The sequence below is a fragment of the Molothrus ater genome, chromosome 12 (genome assembly GCF_012460135.2).
Source record: "Molothrus ater isolate BHLD 08-10-18 breed brown headed cowbird chromosome 12, BPBGC_Mater_1.1, whole genome shotgun sequence".
NCBI classification, from domain to species: Eukaryota; Metazoa; Chordata; class Aves; order Passeriformes; family Icteridae; genus Molothrus; species Molothrus ater.
In genome coordinates this window covers 14,644,861-14,660,514 of record NC_050489.2, presented here as the reverse complement: position 1 = coordinate 14,660,514, position 15,654 = coordinate 14,644,861, and the positions used below count along the sequence as shown (strand labels likewise).

Genomic DNA, 15,654 nt, shown 5'->3' with positions numbered 1-15,654 from the left:
AATTCTTTACTAACTAGCATACATTTGCTATGAGTCAGCTAAGTTCAGTGAAAAGGTGTGAATTTAGCTCCAGCTCTGCATCCCTTTAAATTACAGGCTTTGGGGTTTTCATGTGTCTGGGATGACAAAGGGATGATTTTTTAAATCATCCTGGCTCTTGTGGTTGTCTTATGTTCTAAGTTTAACAGGCCAAAGTAATCCCTGGTGTAACTCAAATTGCATATGGCTTTTTCTTATTTTTCTTGCTGGAAGGGAGTTTCTACTGAATCTCTTTCCAACAAACTTTGCAAAAAAAAAAAAAAAAAAAAATATTCCTGGCCCAGTCTTTTTCAGTGTGTGACCTAATACTGACCTGGATCTCTTTTTCAGGGGGAACACCGTGGTTATTCATTTTTCTGGCACATCTGGGAGAGCTCAAAGGTGAGACACTGCACTGTGGTGACACTGTGTGCAGTTGTGCTGATTGAAGTGTCACCATAAACCACAATGACAGCACAGCTGGTGCCCACTGCCCTTGCATCTGCCTGAGCAATGGGAAATGCAGCCAGAAATAGCTGGGTTTGCACACACACCTAAAGCAGCTCCTTAGAGCCTGGGTAAGATTGAGGTGCTGTGGTTCTATTGCAAAACTGCTGAAAGACACAGAGCACAGACCTGGTGGTTTCTGCTGGGAAATACTGACTGGGACCCAAGCTGTCAGATAGTTCATGAAAGCATATCAAAAGCCAAATATTTTGCTTGTTTGCAGATCTCTGGATTTGAAGTTGGAAGAGAATAAAGAGCACATAATTCCAACTAGACATGTGAATTTATGGTAAGAGGAGATATAGAGTCCTGCTGGTGCATGTGATTTGCAGATAGCAGGTACTATAGAAGGGCCAGAGAAGCAGATGTGCTCATCCTTAAGGACAGATGATATTTCCACATGTGGAAAAGTCTTGAACTAAACCTGAATCAGTAAATAAAAATGACAATAGAAATCCTATCCAGCCCAGCCAGGGCACCCCCATCACCTCACTGCTCACCAAACCTCCCTGTTCACAGCTTGCAGGATCACAGGCTGCTTTCCCAACATGCCAAGATGATTGTGGCCGTTCTCCAGAGCTGTCCCTGTCTCTCTGAAGTGGAGTGAGTGCCTCCTTTCCTTCCTGTTGAGTGGCTGCAGGCAGGTGATCCCTGTGGGAGCAGGGGATCACAGGATCACAGGCTGGTTTGGGTTGGAAAGGGCCTTAAGGAGCATGGATTTTCTAAAGCAAGATGGTTTGGGTCTAAAACATGAATCATGTTGCCCAAGGGCTAAAACTTTTTGTCTGAAGTTGATTGATGCAGAAATAAGCAGGGAAGATTGATCTGAGACAGAACAGTCCAGACAAAACAGCAATTGCAGGAAAGGAACAGCAAGCAGGTTTTGAGGGCTTTGTTTTTACTGTTCCAATCAGTCCCCACTAACTGGAAAATGCTTCAGTTTGTCAGGCAACAAGCTTGGAGATGAAGGCTGCAGTTGTCTGCTGGAAAGCCTCCCCTGTCTATCAATTTCAAAGCAGCTGAAGTAAGTGTTGCCTTGTACAGAACCAACCTGCCTTGGTTTCTCCTGAAGGGAAATGGTTCCAAGCAGGCACAACACAGGTGGCTGCTTCACAGGGCATCCTGTGGGATTCCAGGGACCAGCTAATTGCCTTTTTCTTTCCCAGTCTCAGTCAAAACTGCCTCTCTGTCAGTGGCATGTGCACCCTGCTGAAGTCAGTAAATACCTGCCAGGAGGTGATGGAGGTGCAGGTCAGGTATGTGGCTCTGGAACCATTCCTGGCGTTAATCCCAGCCTGGGAGTTGCATTCTGAGGTTTTTGTTGGGTCACCTCGGGCGTGGGGTGGGTGCAGAGCGTGTCCCAAGGTGGTCACTGACACTTGGTGGCCCTTGGTGACATTGCTGGGAGCTGATTGCACCAGGGCCATGGAGGGAGATGGAAAGCAAGAGAACAGAGACAGTGCAGAAGGCAATCTCACCCCCGAGGAGCTGCAGTTGTACTAATTACCAAGGATTAGGAACAGCTGTGTCCCATGAGGATGAGTGCAATAAAAGGTGGGAGGGGAGCCCCTCCAGAGGAGAGCTGGAGTGTGTTGGCTGTGTGGAGAAGAAGGAGTCAGGGCTGTGAGGAGCTGCCCATGAGAGGCCACTGAGAAGGTTTGGAACTTTTGCAATAAGATGGCCACAGGCCATCAACCTCAATCTGAGTGCTTGCAAACCTGGCTGTCCTTTCATGCATGAGGTGTTTTAAAATGCTTCCCTGCTCTGTGCCTTGGGAAGTTTTGGAGACAGGATCTCTGCAGAGTGTGAGAACTGGTGACACCTCCTGGAGCAGCACTGGAAGTTCTTTCTCCTCTATTACTTTCACTTGAGAACAGACTCAAGTACAGCAATTTTGTCTGTGCTTTGTCTAGTGATTCAGAGAAACTGGATCATCACATACTGCATAATTTAATCCAGCCAGCATTTAAAGCTGATGGAGATTATTTTATCTTGCTTTGGGAGTGTTTTAAGCACAAATGATTGGTGTCACCAGAGTTTTGCAGAACAAAACCAAACAAGAAGTCCTGTAAATAACCTGACCATGACATTGATTGATTACTTCTCTTCCTCACAGCCTTTCTTGTGATACTGCAGTCCTGAGGTTCAGAGAAGACGGGGAGTTTGCTTCCCTTCCTCCTAGGTAGGCTGTGTGTGCACAAATGGTGTTATCTCAGCATCCTGTTTGCTTCTTGCATCCTGTGTAGGTACCAAGGGTAACACTCCACTTCACAGCAGTTGCTGCCTCCCACCCCCCAAATCTAAATGTGGAGCTGTCTCCTGGCTTTCTCAGCCACTTTGAAAAGTTGTCACTGCCTTCTGTAGTGTTTTATGTCTCTAGAGCAGCACGTTTCATCCCACAGCATCCTAAGCAGAGCAGGCTGTTCAATGACACCCGTGCTAGCTGATAATTGTGAGGGTAAAAAACCCAAGAGAACGCCCCACCAAATTCTCAAAAGATTCACAGATCCCTGCAGTTCAGAACACTCTGCATTCTGGATCATGGTACTCCTAAATCATGAGAGGTTTGGAGGTTAATTTTCCCCTCAGAAAACTATGGTTAAAATAGCTCAACATGAAGGTTTTGTCCAAGAAACGCTTTCCTGTTGCTCCTGGGATTTCAGGTTCTCTCTTTATACCCTTGTTCTCTGTGGACTGAGCTCACAGTAAAACAGCATCTCCCATGGAATTCCACCTTTTAGCCAGGGAGAAACTGTGGCACCCTTACAGGCACAGCCCAGTGGTTGAGCTTGAAAGAGAGTGACAGCCCGACACAGGCGATCTGTGGGCTCCTTTAAGGCACCAGGTGGCATTTCAAACTCTGATATTTTAGGTTTTGCATGTTCCATTTAGTCATGAATAGTCAGATTTAGTTATAGTTTTAATGTTTATAGTTGTAGCTTTTAGTTACAGTTTAGTTAGTCATAGACAGTTCCATTTAATTATGAATAGTCAGATTTTTGTACAGGCACTTCACAAAACTTATTTAGGCAAAAGCTAAAATCAGCAAAATTCAGCTAAATTCAGCAAAAGCTGAATTCTCCATCAAACTTAGATAGAAATATCTCTTTCCCCTTCTCTCCAGTTGTCTGCATGCTCAGATATTTGGGTAGAAAAGGAGAGCTTGCAATTGGGAAAATGCAGGCTGGAGCCAGGGTAGCCCCAGGGATCTGCCAAACTGCTAAAGCAGAAGAGTTTCACCACCTTTGTCTGCTTTTGTGCTCACTTAGGGAGGAGCCTGTGTTCTCTACTGGTGACCAGCAAAGTGGGGAGGAAAACCAGACACCAACCACCTGCCAAAAAATCAGGTACCCTGGCCGATTTTCATTGTGTCCATGCACGTCCCATCTCTGGGTCCTGTTTCCAGTGTAACCTGCATCTCTAAGAGGGGAATCACAAGAGACCTGGGGAGCTGCAGGGTCTGCCCTGGCTGAGGGAATGCTGGAGCCCCTGGCAAGGGGCTGGGACCTGGTGCCCCCCCTGTGCCTTACCAAGGACACAGGACCTGCAGTGCCAGGCAGGGGTGGCATCACCTGGAGACCCTGTGGGAGCTGCTAAGCATCAAGGCATTTTTAAATTTCATTATTTTCTCTTCACTGATTCTCTAATTTTCAGAGGAGTGAAGTTTACAACCTTTATTTGAAATCCTGCAGACCTGGATGATTGATTTCTTTTTTTTCCCCCCTAGACTGACAGACTGTAATCTTCAAGGCAGTGACCTGAAGAATGTGTGTGCAGTCCTGAAGGAATGTGGCCACATCTCTGAGCTGGAGTGAGTCCTCCTTAGCTCCTGTGGTGTTTTCCTGCAGTTATTTGGGATGCTGAGAAAATGCTCCTCAGTGTTGTAGAGGGTGGGGTAGAGGCACAGCCTGGTGGAAGATGTGGCTGTGCATACAGATAACAGAGCTGATGGTGCCTATGGGTGTTTTTACTGTGAAAATTAAATGCCTTTCTTTAAATCCTAGCCTATCAGGGAATTTTCTGGGAGATGAGGGACTTTTGCAGCTGTTTCAGTGCCTCCCAAAACTGAAAATGTTACGTTCTCTCAAGTGAGTAGCTCCTGTTTTTTCCTTATGCATGGGCTGGGTTTTGTGGAGTGCTGTTTGTGGAAGCACACTTGGGAAGGGCCCCTCACAATCAGTGCAGGATATTCTGTGTTGGGCAGATGCACTGTGCTGTCTGCTCTGCCCCCACCTCCAGCCCAGAGCAGATTGAGTCCATTTGAAGCTTGGCTGAGATCAGTGCCCCAGAGGCTCCGTGCTCGCCCCTCCATGAAGGGGACAGGTGGTTTTCTGTCAGGTACCTCTGTCTGAAACTGCCTGAGGTCTTTAGCAGCTCACTGAATTTTTCCTCACTGGGAGGGGGAGCAGCTTGGAAGGCAGGGAAGTGCTGGGGAGACCCAGCTTCAGTGGTGGAGTCTGAATTCACCTGCAGTGCTGGCTGGTGTTTGTTTATCTGGGTATTTCACCTGCACTGCCACTGCAAGTGCTCTGTGCAGGACTGTGGCTGAAGGAGAATGGCACCATTCTGCCCTGTTGAAAGAAATATTTATTGTTCCTGTTTGGTTAATTGAGCTTGTCTCAAGCCAAGACTGTTCCAGTTAGACAATCTCATTAGAACAAGTTGCTCTGAGAGAATGTGAATTCTCTGTCTTTGGAGATGATAAAATCCCAGCTGCACAATGTCCTGAGCTGCCTCCTCCATGCTGACCCTCCTGAGCAGGAGCTTCACCAGATCAGCTCTAGAGACCCATTCCAGCCTTGGCTATTCTGTGATTCTCTGAACACTAAAAGTGAGAGATGAATTTAAAATATGTGGGAGTGAGTTGTGTCTGCAGAACTGTAGCAGGAAACACAGGCAGAGGGTGGGACAGCAGCAGCCTGGGAGTGCTGCACAAGGATCTGTGCAGCAGATGTGGTGTGGGGTTTATTTTTATCAGTTTTGCTTGCAGCAGCTGGTTTTATCTTTTCTCCTGCAGGTTTAACAACAACCGGATCTCCCTTAGCTCTGTGTTTTTCTTAGCTGAATCATTAACTACACTGGAACACATTAAAACAATGAGCCTCAGGTATGGCCAGGAGTACTTTCTTATATTCTTTTGCTGTTTAAAACCTCAAGCTGTGGGGTTTTTTAGGGATGATACAGGAGCTTGTGTTGTCAAACTCCATGCTGATGATGTTCTTTTCTGGTTACAGCTTAGGGCACCCCCAGGTGGTTCATCTGAACTTTTGGGAAAGAGTCAGGTAAAACCATACCCACTCACATAAGTCTTTAAAACTCCTTGTGAAGGTGACACGTGGGTCCCTGAGGTGTGTCAATGAAGAGCCAAACTCCAGCCAGGCTGGGGGAGCCCAGGGAGCTGTTTCATGGCTGATGGAGGGCATGGAGTGTGACCGTGCTCACAGGGGTTTTCGGATTGGGGAAGAGATGAGGATCTGACTCCATGTTTCAGAAGGCTTGGTTTATTATTTTATGATATATATTACATTAAAACTATACTAAAAGAATAGGAGAAAAGGTTTCATCAGAAGGCTGGCTAAGAATAGAATAGAATAGAAAGGAATGATAACAAAGGCTTGTGGCTCGGCGCTCTGTCTGAGCCAGCTGGGCTGTGATTGGCCATTAATTACAAACATCCAACATGGGCCAATCCCAGATGCACCTGTTGCATTCCACAGCAGCAGATAACCATTGGTTACATTTTGTTCCTGAGGCCTCTCAGCTTCTCAGGAAGGAAAAATCCTAAGGAAAGGATTTTTCATGAAGGATGTCTGCAACAATGGAGCAGGCCAGCAGCACCCAGCTGCTGAGACAGGCTGCAGTCACCTCCCTGCTGGCCAGGACACAGCACATGCCCAAGTGCTGAGGGGCTGCACAACTCTCTGGAGGCTGGAAAAGGGCAAATAAAGCTATTTTCTTCTGGGGATGGGCTGAACCTCATTCTGGCAGGTGGTGAGGGGAGGCAGATTGGAACAGGAGGCCACTGCCACCACCTCAGCCCCTTCATGGGGAGCTGGCTACAGGGGGGAGAACAGCAGCACAGCTCATGGGCTAAACTGTTCCTTCCCCAGCAGCACCAGCAGATGGAGAAGTGGCTCCCTGGCACGGCCCAAGCAGGAAGCAAAAGGACAAAGCTTTAGGTATGGCAGCCTGGCTTCCCTTCCTACCAGGACTGGGGGCAAGGTGATTGTGGGGGTCTGTGGGGGTCTTTAAGGCAGTGTGGTGTGTGGGACTGACCCATCCCTCCAGCTGTGTCTCCTCAGAGAGGAAATTAAATAGTGCATCTTTTGCTTGGTTTGAGGGGATTGTCTTGCTTTCCAGCAGAGGAAGCTCCTACCCATAAATAAGGAGAGACAGATCTGTGTGAGTGTGACATTCATCCCATGCAGACCTGCCAGTTTGTCACCCAAAAAGGCTTCTAGGATTTCCTTCCTGGAGGAAAAGGACAGAGGAGGCACCAATTCCAGCCTTCCTCTGGGAGAGCCCAGACAGTGCTGAGGAGGGAAAGATGCTCTCCATTCTCCTGAGACAACTGAGTCACCAATGATGTGGCTCTAGGGAGGGAACACCCAAAGTTTTGGTATTTTGGTGGACTGGCTCTCTCCAATCAGCTCAGGGGTGGTGAAGTCATCTGCTTGTCCCAGGTTGTGATTTCTTAGTCCCAGACCAAGGGTAGCAAAACCTGTGTAGTGGAAGTGAGACGGTCCCCATGGGCCTTGTCCTGGGCTGTGAGGCTCTGGGGTGTGCAGGGACTGGTGGCATCCTGTGAGCATGTCCAGCTCCTGAGTGCTTTGTTTGCTTCAGTCTCAGGGACTGCAGAGTGGGTCTGGAGGATGTGACCAGGCTGTGCCAGATACTGGCTCAGTGTCCCCAGCTGACAGAAATCCAGTAAGTCTGTCTGTCTGTCTGTCTGTCTCCCCAGCCCCAGACACAGATTTGATGTTCAAACCCCAGATTTGATGTTCAGGGTGGCAGCTGGTGTACCCCAGCTCTCCTCTCACCTCATCCTCACCCAGATACTTGGCTAAACCCAGACTTTCTACTGTCCTGCTTCAAAGAGAGCTTGGCCCTTCCTAGGGCTACCACATCAGTGTGTAAAGGCCCCAGAAACACATGTGTGTTCTCATGATCTTCCTCAATCCTGTCTAGAAACAATTGTTGTCATCTATTCCTTGAGACCTCAGCTTGTAGCAAGGCCAGCAAGAGCTCCTGGCCCACCAAGCCATGAGCTCTGCTCCTCAAGGGCTCCAGGCAGGAGCTTGGCTCTGAGAAAACTAGAATGCTGGTCAGAACAAAAACTGAGTAATAGCAAATAAAAATAACCTAATTCCCCTATTGCCTGCATGAAAGACATCAGTGGCATCGTTTTGTAAATGTACAGTAATGGAAAAGTAAGACTCCTGAAACTGGAATGTTGATTGGCTGTAGGATGTAAAGAAACACAGAGATCAGGCTGTAAGGACTAAATCTTGCCCAATTCTCATGGCATTTCTGGACATGCCCTTTCACAGAATTTGCCCATTTGTGTGTGCATGTCCTTGTAAATGTTACAGAAATAATTAGGGATTTAAACAGTTTCTCCTGGGTTTTGTTTCCTGCCATGTTTTGCAGTCTGTCTGGAAATTCATTGAGTGACCAGAGCATTGAGAGATTACTGAGCTTTCTGCCATCCCTCTGTCATCTGACACTACTGAGGTAATGCTTGGGGTCCCTGCTTTCAAACATTGGTTTGGAAAGTGTTAATAGCACAGTAGATCTTTGGAGCATTAATCAGTAATTGTAAACTAACAAGCAAGGCAAAGGAAATGCAGAAATGCTTTCACACCCATTCCTTTCTTGTTTCTAGAAATAAAGCAGCACTTTAATGATATTTAGCAGAGGGCAATTCAGAATCACAGAATAATGAGGTTGGAAGAGACCTCTAAGATCATCGAGTCCAACCCACGCCCTAACACCTCAGCTAGACTATAGCACCAAGTGCCATGCCCAGTCTTTTTTTAAACTTTTGTTTCAGGCTGGAATCCAGGCCAGGGAAGCCCTGTCAGGGGATAGGGCACTCCAGTGTGTGGACTAAGAGCCCAGGAGGGGCTTGGCCGTGTTTTACGAGGTGTTGTAGCATGGAGGAGCAGCAGGGTCTCGTGAGACTGAGTTTGCCCAGTCAGGAGGTTGCTTCCAGTTTGGGGTGTCTCTAGTCCAGCAGCCCCAAAGGAGGAGTAGCCCAGTGTAAGCCCTTGGTCTGTACTCCCTTTTTAGTCAAAGGGGACTAAAGGAGCCTCTCCTTTAGGTAGAGGAGCACTGAGTGCCAATGCTCCAAACTTTAGGTCCTTGCTCCCTCATCCTGAGTTAAATGGGATGTATCCAGTCTTCTGTGTCTCAAAATGAACAATGGGAAAATTGGGCTGTGTGTATGGGAGCCTCTCTTCTTGGGAGCTGATTTCAGTGTTTCTTCTTTCCCTTCCCTTACAGTATTAGGAAAAACTCCTTGTCCCCACGTTGTGCTGTTCTACTGCTCAACTCCATCAACCTCTGTGAGCGGATCAGAGCGGTGGAAGTCCGGTGAGGCACTCAGACTCTGGAGCCCAGCAGCTCAGCCCTGCAGGGCCTACAAAGCCTGTCATCCTTGGAGATCAGTGCTGAAGGACTGTCCTTTGTGTCTGCTTCAGGTCCAGGGAAAATGCCTTCCTGCATTTAGGAGCAAGCACGCAGAGCCAAAGGACATCGTGCAGGTACTGGCACCGAGCACTGGCTGGAATCCTCTGTGGGTGGGTTTGAAGCACCAGTGCAGGGAGCCAGATTGCCTCTTGTATTGAGAATTCATGGGCTGGTGGCCAAGGAGCTCAGGCCCCTGAGCTTTAGGGCTCAATTAATCTGCTCAAGTGCAGGTCAGAACCTGTTTGGATACACTGGGATGGCAGAGGCCAGTGCTTTTCTTTTTCTCCTTTTTTTCTTTATGATCATCTTGAGTTGCACCAAATTATGCTGCATGAGCACCTGAATTGAGCTCTCATCAGTGCACTCTCCAAATGTGTGCCTCAAATTCTGGAGGATAACCTCCACATGACCATCTGTGTGATGAGAGATGTGTCTGCAGCCCTCTGGGAGTGATGGCCCTGGAGTGCCCCTGCACAGGAGCCTGTAAATGTCTCTGTCCCAGCACCAAGGGATGGCAAAAAATGTGAATTCTACACAGAAACTGGTGTGAAGGTGCAGGTGGGCAGTGCTCAGGCTGAGCTGGCTGCTGGCCATGCTTTAACTCTCCTGCTGCCTCCCACAGGCTGACAGGCTGTGCCATTGGGGAAGGGCAGGTGGAGGAGCTCTGCAGCATCCTGGAGCAGCACGGCTGGCTGGCAGAAGTAGAGTAAGTGGGGCTGGGGGTGTTGCCATGATCTTGAGCAGAGTCACAGGGGGAGAGCTGTGTTTGTGGGGTTCAGCATTGCCTGGAGTTTCCCAGCCTGTCTGCAGGGGTATGTGTGCTCATTCAGGCTGCTGAGAAACACAATCAATTAGCAATTATACTTTTTGAGCTGATGGGACAGCTGCTTTGGGATTTCACTCCTTTACTCTTTGGAGGCATTTGTTGCTTCACCTGAGCTCTTCATTTGAGCTTGCTCTGGAGCTTATGCATGAGGTAATTTCATAAGGCAGTGATTTGTTTTAAACAGACCTTTTTTTGGCTAAGCTAGGATTTAAGTGCAGGAAATTAGAGTTTTTTCTCCAAAGCTTCTCAGAGGACCATTGCTGTTTAAAATAAATATAGAATTATAGAATACCTTTTTTTTTTTTTTTTGGAAAGGCTCTTTAAAGGCCATCTCGTCTAACTCCCTGTCATGAGCAGGGACATCTTCAACTAGATCAGGTCTCTCAGAACCTGAGAATATCCAGGCATGGGGAAACCCCCACCTCTTGGGCAACCTGTTTCAAAGGCTGGGTTTTGGCTGGCCACATGTTCTTCTGCCTTTCAGTCTCTCCAGGAATCAGCTGGGGGATGCAGGCCTGAGGTGCCTCTTGGACCACTTGCATCGAGTGCCTGGTACCTGTTCCCTCAAGTAAGAGAGCACACAGTGAATCCAAGGAGCAGGAGGGTGTTGGTGTGATCCTCCAGGAAAGCTGCTGCTTGTGCTTCTTGCCCTCTCCTGCCTTGGGAGCAAAGCTGTGACTGAACTGTGAGCACAGCTCAAGGCCACCAGGCTGTGGTGACTCAGGGTCTGATCCAAAACCTGCTGAAAATAAGTGAAAGTCTTTTTATCAGTGTCAGCAGGAAATAGCAATGCCCAGAGTGGGGTGGGATTGTGTTTGTAGGGGACCCCCGTGGCAGGGAGGAATGATGGATCTGACTCCATGTGCTCAGATGGCTAATTTACTATTTTATAATACTTTATTATATTAAAGAATACTAAACTATATTAAAGAATACAGAAAGGATACTTACAGAAGGCTAAAAAGATAATAATGAAAACTTGTGACTCTTTCCAGAGTCCTAATACAGCTTGGCCCCGATTGGCCATTGAGCCAAAACAACTCACACCAGAATGCAATGAAACAATCACCTGTGGTAAACAATCTCCAAACACATTCCACATGAGCAAAACAGAGGAGAAGCAAATGACATAATTATTGTTTTCCTTTTCCTCTGAGGCTTCTCAGCTACCCGGGAGAAAAATCCTGGGCAAAGGGATTTTTCAGAGACTGTGAATGTCCACAGGGTGGTGTGACAGAAGTTGACCCAGAGCTTTCAGCTCATCACTCTTCTGGGTGTGGTGTCCTCTCTGAGTAACTCAGTTCCCAAGGTGCTGTGGGCTGATCTGTGCCCTACCCAGCCTCTCCCCTTCCCTTTCTGCTGGGGCAGTAAATGTTCCAGCTGCTGCCGCCTCTGCAGTGCAAGGGGAAAATAGCATTTTCTGTACCCCAAATCATCAGTGCTGTCTTGGGGGAGTTCAGTGGCTGAGCAAAGCTGAAGGGGCTCAGCACCCCACAAACTGTTCTGTCTTTGGTGCCAACTTGAGTTTTGTTTCTGTGCCTGAGGAGCCTGGGACAGCCCTGACTCCTGACACGTGAAATTCCTTCCTTCCCTTCTGTGCAGTCTCAGCCATAATGGGATTTCTCAGGATGGAGTCCTACATCTCATAGATGCCTTTGTCACATCTGGAAACACCACTGAAGTTCAAGTCAGGTGACTGTTTTTCTTCATTAATTTCTGAGCTTTCCCTGCTTGTTTTCCTCTTAATTAATGAAATTTTGTGACCTTCAGGTAAGAATGATGAGGACCATGTTTTCAACTACCTAAACCTTTGGTTTATGTCCACTTTAAATGGCCAAACATAACTGCCAAGCAGAACTACCATTCCACAGGGCCAGGTTATTTTTGTGTATAGGCACAGATATTCAGCTGTACCAACAATTATTGTCATGTATTTATTTGTTAATGAACCTCTTCAGGGCAGGAGCCAGCATTGCTCTCTAAGGCTCTCTTCAGTATTTTGAGATTTCAGAGGCAATAGAAAGCAATTTCCCATGTTCTTTCACTTGGATTTGCATTTTATCTCCTTTCCTCTCAGGCAAAAATATCCCATGGGCTCTGGGCCTGTGCCCTGGCACAAAGTGCTTTTCTCACAGATTCCAGGGAGAGACTGGGCTGTGCTGCTCATCTGTGGGGCTTTATCAGTGTTTGTGTTCATGGGACCAGCTGCTCTGTCCTGAACCACTTTTAACCAGGGCCACTTCCATTCCTTCCTGCAGATGTGACTGCTGAATCTCTGGGCTACTCTAAAGTCTCCTGTTGTGCCTCTCCCCAGAGCTCAACAGAGAGTGCAGAGGAGGCAAATAAAAGCAGGACAGGTCAGGATTGCTCAACCAGTTCTGCCTCTAGGCCAATTTAGCATGAGTGAGACCTCACTGAAGCATTTCCCTGGGCTGGTTTATTTTAGGGAGGGCTGAGCTGGGCCAGGTACCTGTCACTGCTGTGCTGGATTATTTTCTGGAGTTTGGGACCATTAAATTCTGAACACTGGGAAAAGTAGTAATTCTCCATCTAAATCTTACACTCGTGTCTTCTCTGTGCAGTTTGTGCTCCAAAGCAACTTTAATCATCAAGCTGACAAGAGGATATGACCCAAGAAAGATTTTGAGGTAATGTTACAGACTTTTTAGGGTGATTTCTTTGGTAAAAGTGGGGTCCTTTTTTGAGGGACAAGACAGACAAAACAGCAGCATCTTTTTGCTCCTGGCATAGTGATGTTTTGCACTAGCAGCTGATACATTTCCTTGGACTCACCTTGTGAGAAGAGCTTTGTCACATCACAGATAATCCCACCTCCCTTTCTCTCTGTGCTTCCCCACTGTCTGTTCCTCACCTGGGCCCCTGTAGGTGTTCCTACAGTCACAGGACAGGGTCCTACAAAGAGCAGTGCCATTATAGCACACAGGTGTATATCAGGATATCTCCACAGATGCTTTTGAAGTGTTGCCACAGTCTTTTTTGAAATCCTTAAAGGTGTTTAAGGTTTTTGTGCCATCCCCCTTCCTCTGTTAGGCTGTGCTGCCTGATGTTCCCAGCTCAGGAAGCCTGAACTGTTTGTGATGAATTAAGGCTGCTCTCTTTCTCTTCCTTTCAGACTGGCAGAGTGCAACTTTCAGCCAGAGCACTTGGAAAAGTTGTTCTTTCTCCTGGAAAGGTGCACTGGTCTGACAGAGTACACGTGAGTTAATGGCTCTTGGACCCATTGGGGGGGGTTCATCTGTGAGCTGCTCATCACAGTGAGCTTTGGTTCTAGGTCCTCAAATAACAACATGACACTCCAAGCTGCAGAAAGACTTCTGCATTCCCTGAGGAAGGATCTGGGGCTGCTGAAAATCAGGTACTGTGTCACTGTGCTTTTGTGGATACTGGTGTGATCTTCTGAGATCTCCTTTCATTAAAAAAAAAAATAAAGTGAGCTGTGCTTCTTCCAAAAGCAGGGAGCATTGGCCTGAGAAACTCCCATGGCTGACTCTGATATTGGTGTTTGGCTCTATCTCCTTGAGCCAAAGGAGATAAAGCTTTATCCCCCACTGAGTCTCGTGTAGAGCTCTGGCCATAACCTGTGCTGGCTCTGCAGAGCCCTGCCAGCCTCACAGAGAAGGGTGATCATCCTGGGGGACACATTCCTGCTGCCAGAGCATCCTGGCTGGCAAATTCTCCCCTTCTCTGCAGGGAATCTGGGCTATTCTGCCAGTTCCCAGGCTGCCCCTGTCCCATGAGACATTCCTCTGCTAAGCCAAGCAGCCTTTCCATGGGTTTGGAGTGTGGAACTCTCAGCTGGAGAGGCAGGGATGGATCCAAGTATGTGACTAAAGCAGAGCTGCCTGTGTTCTGCTTTGCAGCATAGAAGAGCCATGGGTGTGCAGAGAGAGAGTTGTGAACCTGCTTGAGCTGGCTCTCCAGGCCTCTGGAAGCATCACTGAGATCACGTGAGTGGCACCTCAGGTGTCTTCCAGATATTTTCTTTTAGCCTGATACTCTTAAGGAAATGAAATTGAAGCCAGCACTGGTTCTCCTGTTGTTAATTCACTGTCTCCAGTGCATTTGTGATCTTTTTGCCCACTTGAACCCATTTTAACCCAAATGGCTGGTGGGTAGAAGTGCTCAGAAGGTTTGTGGTCTCACAGCTCAGAAGGTTTAACGGGAAGGAGATCATGTTCCTGGTTGCTCTTGGGAGAGAGGGTGCCCAGTTTAGGCTGGTTTTGGAGCTAGTTTAAACATTACAAACCTCTTCAGAGATGGGTGATTAGCTGTCATGTGCCAGCATCACCCTGTCCCATTCAGTCCTCCTGATTTTTCCTATGGAAAATAGCATTTTCTTCCCTCAGGAGTTCACAGATTTGTGCTGTTCTCTAATCTCTAACTTTTCAGGATATGTAAGGATAAAACCCTCTTCCAATTAGTCATAAGATTCCCACACTGCCTGGAGAAGACAGAATCAGTCATCAGCAGGTGAGAAGGCAACTATTTATCATTATTTTCTGCTTGCTTTGAATTTCACTGTGGAATGAAAAATACCTTCAGAGTGTCTAAGGTTCCCTGGGTTCAGTCTCAGAGAGCCACACATGTGGGAGGAACCTTATGCATGTGCACAGTCCTTTGGGCTGCTCTCCTTCACCCATGCTGGACCTAAACAAGGCTAAAAAATCCATCTGCCTTCCTGGGAGCCATCAGGAGCACTTTGAGGCCTCTGAAGACATGCTGGCTTCTGCATGAGAGTGCAGAGAGAGCAGCATCAGTGTCCTTTTCCTTTTGTGCAGCTGAAGGAAGAGGCAGCTCTTGTCCTGGGCAGTGGGGATGGGCTGTGCTTCTCTACATGGACTGTGACATAAATGGGACGTGGCAGGGAAGCCCCAGGTGGGCTCTTGGAAGCCCTGATCTGTCCCTAATTGTGTCCCAGGGGGGCCACCAGATGCTGCACTGGGCTCTGCTGCTCCTCACTGAGTTGTGTTCTGTGTTTGTGTCCTGCAGACTGAGTCTGTACAAGCCAGAAATGAAGCACTCCCTCTGCCAAAGGCTTTGTGAGAAATGTGCTCAGCTTCAGCAGCTGAGGTGAGTTACCAGGTGTGGTGAAGGGTTTTTAGGGAGGGGAGCAGCTTGTCCTGGTGATCCAGTACTCTGAACACTCAGCAGGGCACGAGAGAGGCCAGGGCAAGGTCCCAGTCCCTGCCTTTGGGTCCCCTTCTTGGAGTGCTTGAATGGAAAATAGGAAAGACCCATAGACCTGGTGGCTTGCAGGGGTATCCTTTGAAATCCCCTCAGTCCCCCAGTGCCCAGAGAAGCTACACTGCCCTAGCATGGCTGGGAGCTCCTGTGGGACCTTGCCAGTGCCAGTGTTGTGTCCCTCCTTCAAGGTCTCAGCACAGACCTTGTGCCACCCCTGGACAAAGCCCAGACCTGTTGTTCCCTCCTTGCAGATGGTCCCACATGGAACTCCAGGAGGGTGAAGCAGAAATGCTGGTCAGGATTTTGCTGCCCCTTCCAGAGCTGAAGATGTTTGGGTATGTGTGACCTTGGGTTTGTGTGTGTCCAGCTGGGACCTTTTGCACACATTTATTATTTGTTCAATCCTC

The 15,654-nt window shown here is 47.9% G+C and overlaps 1 protein-coding gene across 1 annotated transcript in view; it reads left to right on the top strand.

The window, feature by feature from the left end:
* The window catches only part of NLRC5 (NLR family CARD domain containing 5), a 35,694-nt gene that overhangs the window by 12,997 nt on the left and 7,043 nt on the right, over window positions 1-15,654 (top strand). The window contains exons 14-39 of the mRNA XM_036390546.2: window positions 370-420; window positions 749-814; window positions 1,045-1,128; window positions 1,466-1,549; window positions 1,692-1,781; window positions 2,642-2,707; window positions 3,795-3,872; window positions 4,253-4,336; window positions 4,530-4,613; window positions 5,543-5,632; window positions 5,760-5,807; window positions 6,636-6,704; window positions 7,369-7,452; window positions 8,176-8,259; window positions 9,031-9,120; window positions 9,228-9,290; window positions 9,839-9,922; window positions 10,527-10,610; window positions 11,645-11,734; window positions 12,625-12,690; window positions 13,176-13,259; window positions 13,335-13,418; window positions 13,924-14,010; window positions 14,453-14,533; window positions 15,053-15,133; window positions 15,499-15,582. Of these exons, the coding sequence (XP_036246439.1) occupies window positions 370-420; window positions 749-814; window positions 1,045-1,128; window positions 1,466-1,549; window positions 1,692-1,781; window positions 2,642-2,707; window positions 3,795-3,872; window positions 4,253-4,336; window positions 4,530-4,613; window positions 5,543-5,632; window positions 5,760-5,807; window positions 6,636-6,704; window positions 7,369-7,452; window positions 8,176-8,259; window positions 9,031-9,120; window positions 9,228-9,290; window positions 9,839-9,922; window positions 10,527-10,610; window positions 11,645-11,734; window positions 12,625-12,690; window positions 13,176-13,259; window positions 13,335-13,418; window positions 13,924-14,010; window positions 14,453-14,533; window positions 15,053-15,133; window positions 15,499-15,582 (2,040 nt within the window). The remainder of the gene's footprint in view (window positions 1-369; window positions 421-748; window positions 815-1,044; window positions 1,129-1,465; window positions 1,550-1,691; window positions 1,782-2,641; window positions 2,708-3,794; window positions 3,873-4,252; window positions 4,337-4,529; window positions 4,614-5,542; window positions 5,633-5,759; window positions 5,808-6,635; window positions 6,705-7,368; window positions 7,453-8,175; window positions 8,260-9,030; window positions 9,121-9,227; window positions 9,291-9,838; window positions 9,923-10,526; window positions 10,611-11,644; window positions 11,735-12,624; window positions 12,691-13,175; window positions 13,260-13,334; window positions 13,419-13,923; window positions 14,011-14,452; window positions 14,534-15,052; window positions 15,134-15,498; window positions 15,583-15,654) is intronic.